Genomic DNA, 16580 nt, shown 5'->3' with positions numbered 1-16580 from the left:
TATTCAAGGAGATGATGGATCGAATATGGCGATAGATATCCTTAAAGTGAGTTCAAGTTAAACTTAAGAAATAAGCTTCATGTGATGCGGTACTGACCTTTAACTGGAATATTCTTCTTGCATCAAACAAAATATCGATGTTTGGCGATTCAGCTGATAACCATCCATCATCCAGTTTTATAACTCCGGAGAACTGGACACCAAAACTATAGTTGAGAGATTTTGTCATGAGTTATACTTGGAGGAATATAAAGCGAGATTTCGAAGAGTATAGTCAACATTCGGGAAAATATGAAGCAAGAATACGAATGAAAAAGCGGTCACCTGTTCACGGAGGACGTCTTCATTTCAATGGCAACATCTTCCGTTGTGATTTCAAGTTGAACATTAGACAAAAATTCCCCGCGTTTTTCATTAACACCTGCATCGTCTGTCGTACCAGCTAGAAGGACTAAAATACAAATTCATTAGCCAAAAGTCGTTTTATTATCCAAAATACAATTTAGATTGTTAAAACCAATGAACACACGGAATACTTGAATCTAAGTTGAGGATAACGATTCATTTCATTAATTTTATCGTTACAAAAAACATACCTTTCAATTCCTTGCTATCCTCAATAATCCCCGATATCCTATCGTGTAGGGCCATGTGTGAAGCCGTATCCCAATCCACTTGGATTTTAGGAAGTGACACAGTGGCTCCCTAAGGAAAAGTACTCTTTCTATTTTGCAGCTAATTTTGTCGTAGATCGGTCGCAGTCCGTACAAAGTGTCGTCTGTGTCACTGGTAAACAAACCTTGCTCGTAAGACTTGTTACAGCTGAGGTGAGCGACATTATGGTATGGTTGAGTTCAGTTGATTTTGCACAAAGCAACGCTTCCTGAAATAAAAATCAATCAAGAAAACTATAATCAAACCTCAGTTACGGAGATGAAAGACACCTTTACCTCTTTCGGCCAGAAAACTGAAGAAAAATGAATGGAAATCTTCAAATCTTCCTATTCGTACCTTTCCTACTTCGCCAAGTCTAGCAACTTTACATCCATGTGTCCTGATTTGCACATCATCTTTCTCTTTGTTCACAGATACCACGTCCACTCGGGCGAGAACCGAGTCAATACCATCTAGAATAAACAAGGAAGCATATATACAGTAAACAACATCGTACACAAACGATATCTTCTGTAATGCACAAAATTAAACTCACCTTCACATTTTCCAACACAGAATATATTGATATCGTGAACTGTGACATCGCATTCCTGAAAGACTAGAAAAAAACCTAAACATTTACCAACACTGACCTATTAATATCTGCTATATGGACTACAATAGTTTACACAGTCGCTCCATTTTTAGAAATATATTTATCCAGTATATCATCATGAGCTCAATCCTGCATATAATACTTACACGAATTGTAAGAGTTTTCTTCTTTTAAGCTTTCCGCTTTTTCTTTCTTAAAACGTTTGTAAAACTCTCCGGTTTTTAGCAAAGCCTTGAGACAATTCTTCGTGTGTTGGGAGTACTCCAGAACAAACGATGAAGCATCACATTTTAAGGCTGCGTTTTGTGGTCGCGTTGAGCTTTCTAACTCGACGTCACACTAGTGAGATTCAAGATTAACATTTCAGAACATGTCCAGTAAAAATAAAGTTTGTTTATAGTCGAGGGAATTTCAAACCTTAATGCTAGAACTGCCAAGCTCCAACACTCGTCCCCACAAATGTTTTCTACTGTTTGGCAAGACAGAAGAACTGTCCTCAAGAAGTATTCCAACATTCGTATTTTCAGCATCAGTAACATTGAAATAAACATAAGCATTCTCCAGTCTGGCCGAGCAACTGGAAAGAAGAAAACAAAAGACTTAAGCATGCATCATATACAAACGACAGTAGCGAAATTACTGAAATCAGAGCAAGAAATAAACTTGCTTCTTCATTGCTCCATATTTCATATCATAATTCATTATCATGCACAGTAAATCTGCTGTCTTTTAGCTTATAATCTGTTCAACTATTATTGTATAAATTCCAGTGTTTCACTTACTTCACTGTCTTTGTTTCTTTCTCCGTTTCTAAAATTTAAAAAGCGTGCATGGTGAGTAAAAATACGACTTCAAAAAGCGAGAAATGGCTCGTTATGACAGCAACAAAACAACAAATTGCTGTACAGAAATCTTGTCTTTTTACAGTCGGATGTTTTCACCTTGCGAAGGGACTTCAACGTTGGTAACCAGCGATGCAAGGACAGCTTTACAGACGTGTTTATCTTGCCCAAGTTTTGAGTTTTTATTTGTATCAAGGTACATTGTCATATCATCGATTTCAAAGTTATTTTCAAAACTATATTTCTTCGTAAGATTGATTACTGTCTCTGGCAAACTACAGAAGATGAAGGAATATAACTATTAGTTCATACAATTCAGAATGATTCAATGTGCAGTCAGATTAATAGCTTGAAAATGATCATAAATTAGGCTACCTTCTCTTTTTAACAACTGTAGTGTCTCGTTCCTCAAGAAATAAAAATGTCGCCCAGTGGGAGACCTCATCATGAATATAATTGCATTGACAGGAAGCCAGATACACTTTGGACCAAATACTTGGCAAAGACGACTCGGATTCTTGAGTCTAAATGCACCAAAAACAAGGACGGAAGATAAAATGATTATATCAACTCTTTTCCTTGTTCAAATATAACATGTTTCGTCAAAATTCTTTCTATTCTTGCATCGTTTTTACTTTCTTTTCATGGCGATAGATAGCCTCAACTTTACCTTGATAGCCAACATGAATTTCCTAAACGACACAAGATTTTTCGAACCTCTTGCTTTGACTTTTAAACCTGGAGAATAAATTTTAACAAGTTCCTTCAAGCGAGAAATATTTTTTCAGAATTCAGCTGAAGTAAGTTTGGCAGCAACGCAGTGTACATGGTCGCATCATGCTACATCATTTACCATATAATAATAATCATTATACCGTTTATTAAGAGATCCATTGGTCTGACCATGGAGTTGGAATCCGGAGATGACGGTGTTTCCGCAAGCGAGGCTCTGTACGTTAGATTATCGATGTGAACTGACAGCTCCCTGGAATGACATACGAATTATGGGTGAAATTCCATGGTATATGTACTGTATTGACAGCGCGAATTCTACAGAACAACAAATAAAACATTTCTGTTTATGATCAAAGACTATGCACCTTTGGTCTTCATCGCATATGAACACATCTGATTCAGCAATCGCCACATCAAAGTTCTGCAAATGAAACGCATTGTATCTGGTGAAACTTCAACTTTGCTCGCGAACATTTTACCTGACAATTGACAAACAACCTCAGCAGTTACTTCCCAAGAATTATGAGTATTTATCATCTTAATGTCACCCACTAGACGACAACGGGAAGCCTATCATTACTGATATACCATTTCTTACCTTTGGCAGATATTTTGATAACGAGGAACTCGTTGATTTGGTTTCTCCCTCTGCCGCTTTGGGGAATTGAGGAATGAATGTTAAAATTCAATTTTAGTAAAGACATCGTTGTTTAATTTTCACTATTCAGCGTTGTCCTCACCTGTTGAAGAACGAGTCTTGAAACTTGTCCCCCGCAGTTTCTGAAAATTTTTAATGAAATCTGGAAAAAGAAAATGTCAGTGTGTAAAGAAAATGTCGTGACAGTTTTCATCGGGGTAATGGTCGAGTTTTGTCAAAGAAAACGAACACTTAAGGACACTTACTGTCTCCGATGGAGATTCTTATAGGGCTCACTTTTATACTTAAATCTTCCTGGAATAGTAAGAAAGTGGTAGAAACGTTTTAGTGCAGTTATGAGGTTAGAAAAGAAGGGATTTTAAAAACAGAATGGTGCATGTAAATACCAAGACTCCAGTCGTTGCAACTGAATTCAACGTGCCCTCGATGAAAATATTGAGGGAAACCTCCGCAAGGGTTAAATCTTGAAAATAATCTGTTTCAAACTAAACCATAACAAATATATATCATTATCTTTATTCTATTCTTTGTTTGTATTTTAAATACATCAATATTCGAACCTCTTTCGTTTGATGTAACTTTGATACACATTTTGTAGCCTTCACAGAATAACTTAGAAAACTAGAAAATTGGTTAAGGAAAAATTGAACTCAATTTCTAGTTCTTTCTTGCCGAATATGATAAGGACAATGGTTAAACTCAACAAATATACCTCTCATTTGGCTGGCATAAGATTTTCATGCCATTTATCACTTGTACAACAATATTAAATGTTGGTCTTGGCTGATTAGTGGCAATGACATCAAGAGAGTGAATATAAACTCCCATATACTACACATTATAAATGAAATTTATACAATATTAGCTGGAAGTTTGGTATAAGAGTATTTGGTATGAGGTTGATACATATTGAATGCATGCATTTAAATCCTTACACTACCTTTGAAATGAATTTCACAATACCAGCTAATCTTTGACTTTTCTTGGAATCTAAAGAATATGGAATAAAAAGGAATGTGAATTGGTAATTTCTGATAAGATCCTGGGGTTTTTGTAATATGAGAAGAGTGCTTCCAGTTTGTCTCTACCAAACACAGTGGTTAGTACATGTGTCTTTCATCTCTGTGACTGAGGTTTGATTCCTGTAATATGCAGTTGTCTGGTTATAATTTCACCTCAGTCACATGTGAGAAGAGTGCCTCCAGTTTGACTCTACCAAACACAGTGGTTAGTGCATGTGTCTTTCATCTCTGTGACTGAGGTTTGATTCCTGTAATATGCAGTTGTCTGATTATAATTTCACCTCAGTCACATGTGAGAAATATAGGGGATGAATTTCCTCAAAGTATATACCTCAGTTTCCCATCATAGAAAGATTAAAAATAATAAAACAATTATATACAAGTACTATTGTTACCTCCACCTGACTGGAGTCGGCCTTGTTGATTTGTGTCCAGAGAACGATCCTCGTTTACTACATTCTTGGCAGCCGATACAGTGATGTGTCCAAAACACAACATTAAAAGTCGTCTTTAAAAATATATTAACACCAAATTATTATTAATAAGGATATAGAAAATGCACTTGTGTTCTGATATACTATAAAGATGTAGTGTTGTCGACCAAATTAAGCACATTCAAATGTGATTTGCAATCTAACCTTGATCCAAGGAAACTCCATTTGGTCTGCAGTACTATGTTTTCAATGTCCTGGTAAACAAGTCCAAAAATACCATCAACATCACTACTCTTTCACAGTTTTCTGATCAATATAACTTGACTTACAATTTTAACACCTGCCGTTGTGATCTTTATGTTACCAAGTGCCAAGAATTGAGCTCTTCCCACTTGTATATCAACCTTAAACAACCGCTTTACAAGCCATTCGAGAAGTCTTGCTATAATTCTGCAAAACGATTGTTAAATTATAATTCAAATGCAAATATTTAATCATTTCAGACAAGAGAAAACAAATTCCTGTTTGCAAAGGTTGGAAAAAATATCCAAGATTTGGCAAACGATGACAAAAACAAGCGAACACAACGGACGAAGCAGCTCCTCTTGTCAAGAAAGACAAATAAAACAGCTTTTCTTATATAGTACAACTATTTATATAGTATTACCAATAGAAAGGTGTACAACCAACTTAGGCCCGAGAAAATTGAGCAACTTACCTTCCACAGATCAGGTAGACTATTGAAGCGAAAATGGCAAAAATAGCAAGATACAGAGCGTAGAATGCATACATCGTTATGAATAAGGTAAAAGAGTTTGAAAAAATAAAACTAAAAGCATTATTCTTTCATTGTTGGATATTATTGAGTAATATCGTGGAGTTTGTATTTGTAATTGCTAAAAACATTGTGAGCCGGCGATTTCAAAACAAACGACCGCTGATGCGCGTGACGTCATATGACGCTAAGCCCGTTCTCTGAGGCGTGCCTATTTTTACCGGTTTTTTTTTTCATTCCCTGCTAGATAAAATCTTTTTGAAACAGTTGGTTTGGTATAAAAAATATCATAAACAACGTCCAAATGTCACAATGAACTATAACCGTTGTTTAATTATACGTTTGAATGCAAATAAATAAGTCTCGCTAAATTATACAACAAGGTGATATATCTTTTTAAACACCTTTGCAAAGGTAGAGTATATCAGCTTCAAAACAAACTACAATATAGAAAGTTACAAGAGTTATCTTCAAGCATTATGTCAATTCATTCTTTTGTCAGAAAGCTAATAGTGATTATGCAATACGTGAAAAGCTCTTTCTCTCAATGGCGGGGCTATCCATGTCCGAAATATCGCTTTCTGAGAAATTTTGAGCTTTGACTCGGGGTAGGTACAGCACTTGACAATCATCGTCTTCTTGGAGATCGCTCGGGAGGCTCGCGCGAGGAGCGCGCGATGTTCGTCGCTTTCGCGCGTGGGATAAAGTCTCAAGTCCTTCGCGCAGATCACGATTTTCTTTCGCCAATTTCAGCATTTCCTTCTCAAGTGCGGCTTTTGTTCGCGTCAGTTCTTCGCACTTTTGCCTCTCCTCTGTCGCCATATCGGTCGCTATGGCGATTGTCCGATGAAGATCGCAACGGATAGCCTCGCTCTCGTGCAACTTCTCCTCAAGAACGTGATTCTGTTGGCCAAGACCTTGTAATTCCTTGCTCAGATGTTCAACCTCTTGCACAGAATCTTGCCGAGGGCAAGTGGTGAGATCTACAAATACACAAGAAATACATTAATTGGAACAAAAACCATCCCCGCTATCGCAGAGCTTTGAAATTCCTTATGCAATTAATGTCAAACTAAACTACACCCACCATGGGCAGACGTGTCCCCCTTTCCTGACTTTTCACCTTTGATTCCTTCATCATCAAAGGCCGTTTTAAGCTTGTCGAGATCCCGTTGCAAGAACCCTAGCAATCCATAAATATCCTCTCTGTTCATATTCACCTGTACTTCTTCATCCCTCGAGTAGGTCTTCACGAGAGAATTATGTACACCTGCGATGCCATCATTGCCCTGCGATGTACTAGCAGTGTCTCCTGCAACCACCCCGATATCCTTCTTGGCCAAGCTATCATTGGCATTGTTATTATTGAGAACGGTATTGTCCTTAATGACGTCATTATCGTTGATGAGGTCACTATCATTGACGTCATCACTAAGGGTGAAGTTGGGATCAGTTTGTAACCGGACAATACTGGAGAGCAGAGATTTCTTTTCTTCATGTAGACGATAGATTTCCATCTCAAGTTCAGAAATCCGTTCTTCGTGTCGGGCACAAGACAAAATGGCTTCCAACTTTGTGTTGTCCTTTTCAAACGACGTACCCTGGGTTCTACAAGCTTCAAATCTCGCATCAAGACGCTGTATTTCATCCCTGAGCTTTGTAACTACACTTACGTCTCCACTCTCGTTTTCGTGTTCACATTTCTCACCGAGAACGTCACGGAAGCGCTGCAACGTTTCCGAGAAGCACGCATTCTCCTGTTCGATCTCGCGAAAACTCCTCTCCAAAACTTCAACATTTCGGGAAAATGAAGAATCGCTTTCAGAACCGTTTTCCCCTTTAAGTGCTAACATACTCATCAAGAGAACGCGCTTTTTCTCCGTAAGTTGCGAGACTTGATCTTCAAGACTGAGCGCGGCTTCACTGCCCAAAGAACTATCGGCATCTTTCTGAGAAATCACACTGGAATTCCCAAGACTGCTCTCAGATTCAGGCACCTTGCTCTGATTCGCTTGGGGGCCATTCTCCGAAACTTTGTCAGTGTTTCCAGGAACTTCTTCGCTGTTCATCGTATTGTCTAAATTCGAGGAAACATCGGCTAAGTTCATAGAAACATCCGCTGTGAAGACGTCGTTTTCGTGTTCACTGTTTCTTGAAGATGAACGCCGAATTGCTTGAAGCGCCGGCAGGTTTCGAAGCAATGTACTGAGTTCTTCATGAAGTCGCTGAACCTGAAGTATAAAAAAGAAGTATTGTGTTTATTCAAAGTAGCTTTCAAACATTCAATAAGAATTACTTGAAGAAGCAGTGAAACCCTTCCTAGTTGGAGCGTACTAGCAACTGATATTAGTTTGGAAACAACTCATTTTCTTTAACAAGAGGACTGAAGTTTTTTGAACAACTTGTGATAAACGTTCCCAGCAGAAGAAGACCTTCAATCATCAATACTTTCGGTGTAATTAAACCTTTAATAAACCTCATACCTCCTCCTCAAGATCACGATTTCGTTTAGTAAGTGCCTGGACCTCAGAACGCGAAGAGTTTACATTCTCAAGCTCATCTCTTAACGCTGCCATCTTATTTTCATATTCGCTCTTCAACTGAGCCTTCATGACGTCGCCACGATAGGACAAGACGTACTTTAGATACTTCGCCTCTTCCTCCATGTCCGCGTGCTCGGCACGAAGCTCGGAGTTCGTCGCCTCGAGCTCGTGAATGCGTTGTTCACAGTCCTCCAGATTCTTGCACAACTTCTGGATGCAGTCGAGTTTGCCAACGCCGTGGTCCATGGACAGAGTTCGCTCCAGTTTACGGATCTTCTTCGTAACGCGCGCCCGTTTCTGATCGCCACCTGCGGTATGGAAAGAAGTGATCAGAACTACTTTTCTTAGAGAGAATTTCAAATTGCAAAGAAAGCATTTATCTCACGAAATATTGGCATGTTTGTTGGTTCAAAATATTCCCAACCTGCTACAAACCTTCTATCTCATATTCCATCTTCTCCTCAGAATCATTCCCCGACATATCCGTCTCCAGGTCCCCGACAACCTCGCGGCTGGCTTGAAATTCTTGGATCATCGCGAAGCGTGCTTCCAGTAATCTTTTCTTCTTGTTCTCCAGATGTCGAATCTTATTTGCCAAATCATCTATAGTTCTCTCGTTGGATTTGAGCTTCTTCTTGAAAACTCCAAGATCGCTTATGTCTTCGGGAATAGTCGTCAGATCGTCGGGCTCTTCGAAAACGTCTTCGCTATTGGTCACTAGTACCGAAGGGGTTACCTTGTCTGGACTATTCTGGGACACTTCTAGGTGACTTTCTTCCGAGGATCTCTTTTGCTGTTTTTCCGCATCACGAACCTGGCTGACCAGTTGTTTTAAATTCTCAAAGAAAAACGAGGCCACTTTTCTCTGCTCAATTTGCAAAGCTTTTCTGTCGATACGAAGCTTCTGAACTGCCTCTTTCATAGAAGTCAACTGCGTGATTAATTTCTCGGAACTACTAGAATCCTCGACTGTGCGTTTGGTGGAAATTTCTGGTTTCTCATGATGGGACTCCTGGCACACACGTTCTGCTTCGTGTAAATGGCTGACGGCAATTTTCCTGCTATGCTCTGCGCTTTCGTACTCCGTGACGAGGTTCATATTCTGCGCGCGCAGTTCCTTCAACTCGTGTTCGCACGTCAACAACGTAAAGCTCAAACGATCGCGTTCCGTCGCCAACACCTCTTTTTCCCGGCGTAGATAATCGATGGTGCCCGAGCAATCTTTTAATTTCTCACGGAAGGACAAAATTTGTTTCTTATTTTTGGAGTTTTCGTGTTCCAAGACTCCAATTTTTTTCTCTAAATGCAGCAAATGTCTTTCTCTGTTTGTAATGTTCTCCTTCTGTTCTGTAACTGTCTTCTTCAAAGCTGAAACTTCACTCATCGCCTTGTTTTCGTTCGCTTTGCTTTTGTAAGCTTTTCGATTCGACGTGTTGGCGATGGCTTCGCTTGGTTTTGCAAAGAATTTATAACCACCCAGCTCTCGAAGGATCATGGTCGGTTGCTCTAAGAAATAAGAGAAGATACAATCAAATTCTTTGTCAATTTCAGCGAAAAATATTGTTCTTGTTTCATCTCCTTTACCGCTGAAATAATTTCAAGGTGTCCGTTTATAAAACAAATTTTTTGTGGTAAACATTCGATAAATATAAAAGCATTTTTTGGAGGAAGACCCTACATATCTCCCAACATCTCTAGACACGTAGGTGCTTCTGTGTCGCAACCCTTACACACTGACACCCAGCCTCTTAAAATAGTCTCCTAAATCTGTCAAGCCGGAGAAATTCTGAAGGATGTTTTATTTATTGATATGACATACCATTTTCTCGCAAATCAGCGCTGCTACGACACCTCGTTAATCGTGGGGTCACGACCGATGTTTTTTTCCTTGAAGAAATGAAAATAAGTTAATCGTGCATATGGGACGAACGATACTATCTTGTCAGACAAAACATCGTCATTTGAAGCAAGATATTAGCCTTACAATCGAGATATCATGCACCATATCAATGAATACACTACCTTGGGCTGAGAACTGGTTCTGATAACTTTCTTTCTTTCATATACTCAAACGGATCCTTATTCCATCCCTTGCCATTAACTGTTTTATGAAAAACTTCGGGGTCTTTCGTGGAACCACTGGTGGTACTCTGTCCACCATTTTTACCCCCATCCACCCATTGTTTCACGCCACCGTTTACCCCGTTGCACCCCTTACTTTCGCCATCCTTATCCTCTATGCTCTCGTTCGATCCCTCGGTGACACTTGACAAATGGCCTTCCCGTCGCGCGAGTAAAATATTCGTAGAACTCATCGCGGAATTTTCCGAGATTCTCGGTGGCTCTTGCTTGCGGGTTTCTGGAATTTCTATTGGAGAATGTTCGTTTCTCGGAAAAGGCGATTTCGTGTTGACTTGCCGGGATAGGACAGATATGATCGTAAGTCGCGCGGTGGCTTTTTGGAACGAGTTCGGTTTGACGAAGTTTGGTCTGATCACAAGTTCTAAAACCACAATGAAGTTTCAGGTTTAGAAAGTAGCAGAGCTTCGCTGGTGGTTGTCGCTGTAAATACCTGCTTTACTTCGTATGATCATGACTATATAGAGTGCTACGACATTGCTTCAGCAACTGATTGAAATAAACAAGAAACTGACTTTTTCGTGTTTTAACCTACGGACTTACGTCATTCACCTACTTCTCATCATGAAAACCTTCCGGTGGAAATGTCGAGAAACGTTTTTTCAAATTTAAGGCAGTTGCTAAGCCGGCATATTTTGTTAAAAGGCATTTGAAAATTTCTCACACTCCTACATGATAATTTTTTTACAATTGTATTGCATTTGAAGCATTTTTACAACGGTTGAAAGATTACTATCGGATGGTTTGCGCTATCCAACCTTTGTAAATCAAAATACAACCGACCTCTGCATTGCATTGTATTGTATTTTATCGTTCTAACAACTCGTTTTTCGCTTGAAATTCGACAGCTTTTGTCGCGACTATAGTGCACAAGTGATTTGCATTTACCAACACATGTTAGGTGTGTAGATTCTACACAAAATTTCCTTGTTACCTTGACAACTTTCTTGTGTGGTACACATTCTATTTTGGATTGAAGTTCAAGAAAAACACAGCGGCCAACTCCTGTTACCAAAGCGACCTGGAAAAAAACACAGAAGATTAATTTACGTTAAGTAAATGAACTTTGAGTTTACCTCAACACACTGTCGAATTCTTCAACAAAAATTAAGACTAAACAAACAGTTTTGTTTTGACAGCGGGGAAATGTTTAAAAAGCATCGAATTTAACATCTTATGTCCACAAATGAAATTATGTGCTAAAAGCATTGACAACTACACCATAAATGGTGCAGAATATGTTTTGTTGAAATATATTTGCAGGAAAAAAACGAGGGAGAGCTGAAAGCCAAACCATTCTATCTGACGCGAAATGTTAGCGCCACTACATTGGTGAAAAAAAACTAGACGTGGTGGCCACGCTTGTCATTCCTGCGTTCTGAATCAAACCAATTTATACAAGCTGAGTATCGCATTGCGCTTTCCAATTAAACACGATTAGATTGGCCAGAACGATAAATTCAAATTCAATATAAACATAGGGCTTTGAAGGTACCGCTCTTAATGAAAAATATGGATCAATTTAGAGCCCGACAGAGGGATGAATTACCATTAAAAGATCTAAATAAAAGATCAAAAAGATCTTAATTAAAAGATCTAAAGATCTATATTTTGTGAATGTAAAAACCTATATACATAGGTTAATTTTCTACAGAAACACAACTGGTTAAATCTAACCGCTCCTCTCCAGGACGAAAATTGCGACGAAAATTTGAGTATGTTTGGTGGCCAACTAACCTAGCCATCTCGTTGAGTTGAGCTAGAGTGTTTCCACAGATTGGCTAACGTATAATGAACTTGTACAATAAACTTGGGCTCGCAAAACATGATATGGGGCAATTAAACGAAACATTTATTTAACCAACTATGGTGTCAAATTAATTGTCAATCAGCACAATGCAACGTAGCTATTTACTTCTACTTGAAATATCTGGGTTTTTTAGAAAGAACATGTTGTTAATGGTAGGCACTACCACGCTGTTTGGTCGAACGGGTCAGTTCCGTTCATTCTTGCGTTGCAATACGTCACATGGGTAAATGTCTTCCAAAGTTTTGGAGATGGATTGAAATTCAATGAACTACAATATCACGACACAGCTGATATTAAATTTAAGATAAAGATCAGAGGATTAACATCGCAGGTCTTAATTGGGGTTAACTTATCACAACATCGCTGAAAATTCGCGTATTGAATGGCAAGGCTACCAGGGTGATTAACTGATATGTACAACGTTAAAAATGCCTGAAAATGGCGTGGTATATCGTGCACGAAATTTTACCAACATGCCACACCATTTCACGAGGCTTGTGACGTGGAGGACGTCTTTCCTAAATCTTCCTAGTATATACTTTCCGTCTCAGACATTGCGCTGTGCTAATATTTCTCCTAAACGGGAAAATAAACAGAAAAGAAAATATCGAAGGTTCTTAGAACTTAATCATTTTACGAAATTCGACACTAACTCCGTCATACCTTCCTGAGGTTGAGACTTGAGACGTGCATTTTACGCACAGGCTATGCCATATATGACAACCAAACTTCCGCGAAAAGTGAGAATTTACCAGATTACAGAGTAGCATTCATCTTAGCTAGCTCCATTATACAAAGCTATCACGTCCATCGTAAGGTATTCAGCTAACTGTGTGGGTTGATGATATTAATTTAGTGTATAATGCATGATATTATATATTATATAAAGGAAAGGTAAGAAAAGTAAAAATGGGAGCGTTTCTCAAGTCTTCCTGCCTTGAAACAAAGTGTTATTTAGTGTTAATTCATTGCTTTGAAGTATGAACTATCGAATATGCTGCTCTGCAACACTTTGGTAAAGCAACGCATTCACGTTCCCCAAATCTCGTCAGGTTCGTTTTGTTTACTTGACTGCCCAAAAAAACCGAGACAACTGAACGAAAGACAATAACCACGACATAGTTTTGAAGAAAAGCATTCCGTTATGCCAGACCTCACACGCTGTGATTTCTGTCTGTCTCACGATATATCAATTAAACTGCATTCACTAAGATATAAAATTGTTGATGTATATAGGATGATATAAAGTCTTGTAATCTTGGCTGTTTAAAATAGCTTTAGTTTAAAAAATACCATGTAATGAAGGAGCAAGTCACGATGATCAATGAGCATGTTGTTAATGTTAAACTGTACATGTTATATACAAGATGGTTCAGTCTATTCATAGAGAAATAAAACTGCAGCTCTTCGCCTCTTCCGTTAGGCAGAATGCAATGACTCAATAAGACTCGAAGCATTTAAAGAAATTGAGATATTTACCAAGATTCGTGCGATAATCGTGTAATTGAACGCTTGAATGAAGATAATTGCTTTCATAACGAGCACAATAAAGGGAAATAAAACTCTCAACGACACAGCAAATCCATCTGCGTAACGTTACAACGTCAGATATAACATCTCGCTTGCTCTGAGTGACCAGCCTGACACTACAACCTACATCGCGCCAGTAACCGTGTTATTAACAGCGTAAGATCGCGTTCTTGGGACCAACAAACGAACAGACCGCTAACTCGTCTGTGAGAAAATATTCGTGCGCGGGCAAGTACAGCCCCCAATCAAACCAGAATAATATAAAAAAGTTAAATAAATAACCCTTTCATAAACAAGTCTATTCTATAGCTAACCCAATACGAACACACTGCTGTGAAACTCACAGAACTTACCCTCATTTTGAGCGTATATTTTGTCCACAGATTAGTCGCAAGCACAAGCACACACGTTGAGGATAAGGTCGCTATTACACAAATGAAATTTTATACAAGCAGTTGGAGTGCATTTAGCTGGCCACCTTACGACACGGGGGGTCTGTAGTTGAGATATAAAGGGCAGAGAAAACCCCATGACTCGGGGCGTGGGGTGTCAGGTTGCAATGCTGGGGAAATCAAAGAGGAAGACAAACATGGGTGTGTATACGCAGATTGGAATGCAGAATTTTGATAGCCACCGAACTGAAATGTGATAAAGTGGACGTTCAATCCAAGCATGGAGTATTCCGAGTTATTTGTTAGCACGTAATCCAATTAGCATGTTATTGGTTTTTGTGCGCGTTTTATTTAGTAAATCATGAGATGGGTAGAAAACATCGGTGGTTATTTCAAACGATATGGGCCATCACGTATGATGAAAAGAATCCTCATTATCATCTTGCCTTGATAACCCCAGCTTGATCAATGACAAGCGAGGGATAATGCTTAGTATAAGATCTGCCCATATTGGGTGAGGACGAAAAGAAAGACGAGTGCTGTGTTTTTTAAAGTTTTATGAAATTGGCCAGTCGACTGCCCAAATTGGTATAACCCAGTCTGAAGCCTAATAGTCTTAGGGTAAGATTCAAGGACTCCGGAAACTGGAGAAACGAGAGACAAGAAAAGATGATTTGCATGAAAGACACCGTTTCTCTTTGTGAAATGATAACTGATAAGGGCGTTCAAGGAGCTCTCTGCCTGGCGATTGCCCTGTTCTTGAAGCTTGTTGGTTTCGCTTCTAGTGTTCTTTGAAACAGATTCGACAATGAATGCTATTAAATTGCCGACAATTGGTCATTTAAGTTGAAAGAGCACCCGTGTTTTTTACGTATGGTAAAGACAAAAGCATGCAGCGCTTTCCCGCAATCACTGCTGAGATCCCGCGACCCCAGATAGCTACTTTCATGGCCTTTCAAACGCTTGTAAAGTGGTTAAAAATTCAGCCATCAAGGCTACGTATTACCGCTTCATTTAGAAACGTTCTAGCTTTGAGCTGTTGCTCTGATTCGAGAGAATTTAGGAGGAGTTAAAACATAAACATTAAACAACAAATATGCTGAGTCATCTCAAGCGTGGGTAATTATAGACTTGATCTGCCCGACCACGCGGTCTCAAGTGTTTAATTATCAAGTGGTCAAATATGTAGCGATGTTTTGATGTGCTTCAATCAGTCATATTTGGTCTCAAACAGCGCGCGACTTACGCGCTAAATGCGGCTAAGGAATAATCCGATTTTATGACAAAATGCCAGCAGAGCTCGTTAGAAACGCATGCGCGCTCCAGCGCTTCTTATGCAAATTTATTTTTGTGACTATCATATCCGTGACTCATCAAGACAGGCATATGTTACATTCGGTTCATTTTGATAAGATCTCATATTATTTTCAATGCGATTGGTCTTCGCAAATTCCGAGCATTTTGAATGATTGTTTTGAGAAAAGTTAGCTAACTCCCGTCAAAATCTTAAAAAGTAGTGGCTACCCTCATTGTTACTTACCAAGAATAGTCATGCTTACTTTCCCAGCCTAATTTCGATCGATCGATTTGTGTCGTTCAAAAGATTTAAAACAGTCTGATAACTTTTGTCACTGTAATAAGGTCTTTCAAGTTGCATAAAGTGTAATAACTCAAATAGTAAGTTATAGGATTACTTACAATGACCTTGATGACTTTGATGTAACATCATCCAAGTTCGACCGACTTAACTTTTGTCATATAATTTGACAAACGTTACACGTGTTGTGATTCATGACTACAAACTCGCATGAATAATTAAATTCATTTTGGGTATTATACCTGGAAAACAAAATAGAGGTCTTGTCAATGATCTGTTGAAAATACCCTGACACAGTGTTCGCCTGTTTTAACCGTGGCTACACCAGGTGGTAATGATTTAAGAAAAACTTCCTAATACTAGTAGAATAACACAGAGATATTTACACTACGTCAACTTAGGGTCGTAACGTGTTTAACCCTTGAAATGGTTCCCTCAATTGCGGCATAAAATCAAAATTACTCGCGTATATAGTTACCTTTGACGTCGCTGAGTAACTCCAGAATTAGTTCAGCTTACAAACCAACTATTTTGCCCAATTATTACCGAGTTTATTGCAGTAAATTGATTTGAGGAGTTCGCTTGGGTAAGTACACGAGGTAACTTGAGGTCCCAAATTTGAATGTTAAATTGGTGGCGTTTAGGCCGGTTTGAAGACGGCGTTCTGATTGGCTGCTCGGAATAACGAAACTGCGCTGATTGGTTGAACCAGTCATCTACGATTGGCTTAATCCCTTTTGGGAGTTGTAGCTGCACGTAAATCAGTCATGCTCGTAAAAAAATTATGCGTTTGCTATGTTTTTGTGTTGATGTAAAACACGGTTTCCACCTCA

The 16580-nt window shown here is 38.9% G+C and overlaps 2 protein-coding genes across 4 annotated transcripts; both read right to left on the bottom strand.

The window, feature by feature from the left end:
• Window positions 1-52: 52 nt before the first annotated feature.
• On the bottom strand, window positions 53-5841 carry LOC114523764. The gene is made up of 25 exons (XM_028544793.1): window positions 5680-5841; window positions 5291-5411; window positions 5166-5215; window positions 4923-5035; window positions 4446-4495; window positions 4218-4336; window positions 4066-4126; window positions 3892-3990; window positions 3751-3799; window positions 3588-3647; window positions 3446-3501; window positions 3213-3268; window positions 2988-3097; window positions 2783-2850; window positions 2488-2636; window positions 2212-2387; window positions 2053-2080; window positions 1688-1847; window positions 1417-1609; window positions 1211-1273; window positions 1012-1127; window positions 800-883; window positions 597-705; window positions 325-451; window positions 53-206 (listed from the first exon to the last, which is right to left on the bottom strand). The coding sequence occupies exons 1-25, from the start codon at window positions 5751-5753 to the stop codon at window positions 53-55; spliced, it is 2445 nt and encodes an 814-aa protein (XP_028400594.1). The 5' UTR covers window positions 5754-5841.
• Window positions 5842-6065: 224 nt separating this feature from the next.
• Window positions 6066-16313, bottom strand: LOC114523656 (golgin subfamily B member 1-like). Of its 3 annotated transcripts, XM_028544647.1 has the most exons (9): window positions 16226-16313; window positions 15849-15989; window positions 11353-11439; window positions 10302-10782; window positions 10099-10166; window positions 8715-9785; window positions 8220-8587; window positions 6824-7967; window positions 6066-6719 (listed from the first exon to the last, which is right to left on the bottom strand). In XM_028544647.1, the coding sequence occupies exons 3-9, from the start codon at window positions 11378-11380 to the stop codon at window positions 6253-6255; spliced, it is 3627 nt and encodes a 1208-aa protein (XP_028400448.1). In that variant the 5' UTR covers window positions 11381-11439; window positions 15849-15989; window positions 16226-16313; the 3' UTR covers window positions 6066-6252. The 3 variants fall into 3 exon arrangements, with proteins under 3 accessions (XP_028400448.1, XP_028400447.1, XP_028400449.1); XM_028544646.1 differs by lacking the exons at window positions 15849-15989; window positions 16226-16313 and adding an exon at window positions 14112-14262; XM_028544648.1 differs by lacking the exons at window positions 15849-15989; window positions 16226-16313 and adding an exon at window positions 14112-14263 and having other exon boundaries at window positions 6568-6719; window positions 6957-7967.
• Between the last annotated feature and the right edge of the window lie 267 nt (window positions 16314-16580).

The sequence above is a fragment of the Dendronephthya gigantea genome, unplaced genomic scaffold (assembly GCF_004324835.1).
Source record: "Dendronephthya gigantea isolate DGI-Jeju-01 unplaced genomic scaffold, DenGig_1.0 000028F, whole genome shotgun sequence".
Lineage (NCBI taxonomy): Eukaryota > Metazoa > Cnidaria > Anthozoa > Malacalcyonacea > Nephtheidae > Dendronephthya > Dendronephthya gigantea.
The sequence above is the reverse complement of the archived record's forward strand: the minus strand, read 5'-3'. Positions and strand labels throughout refer to the sequence as shown.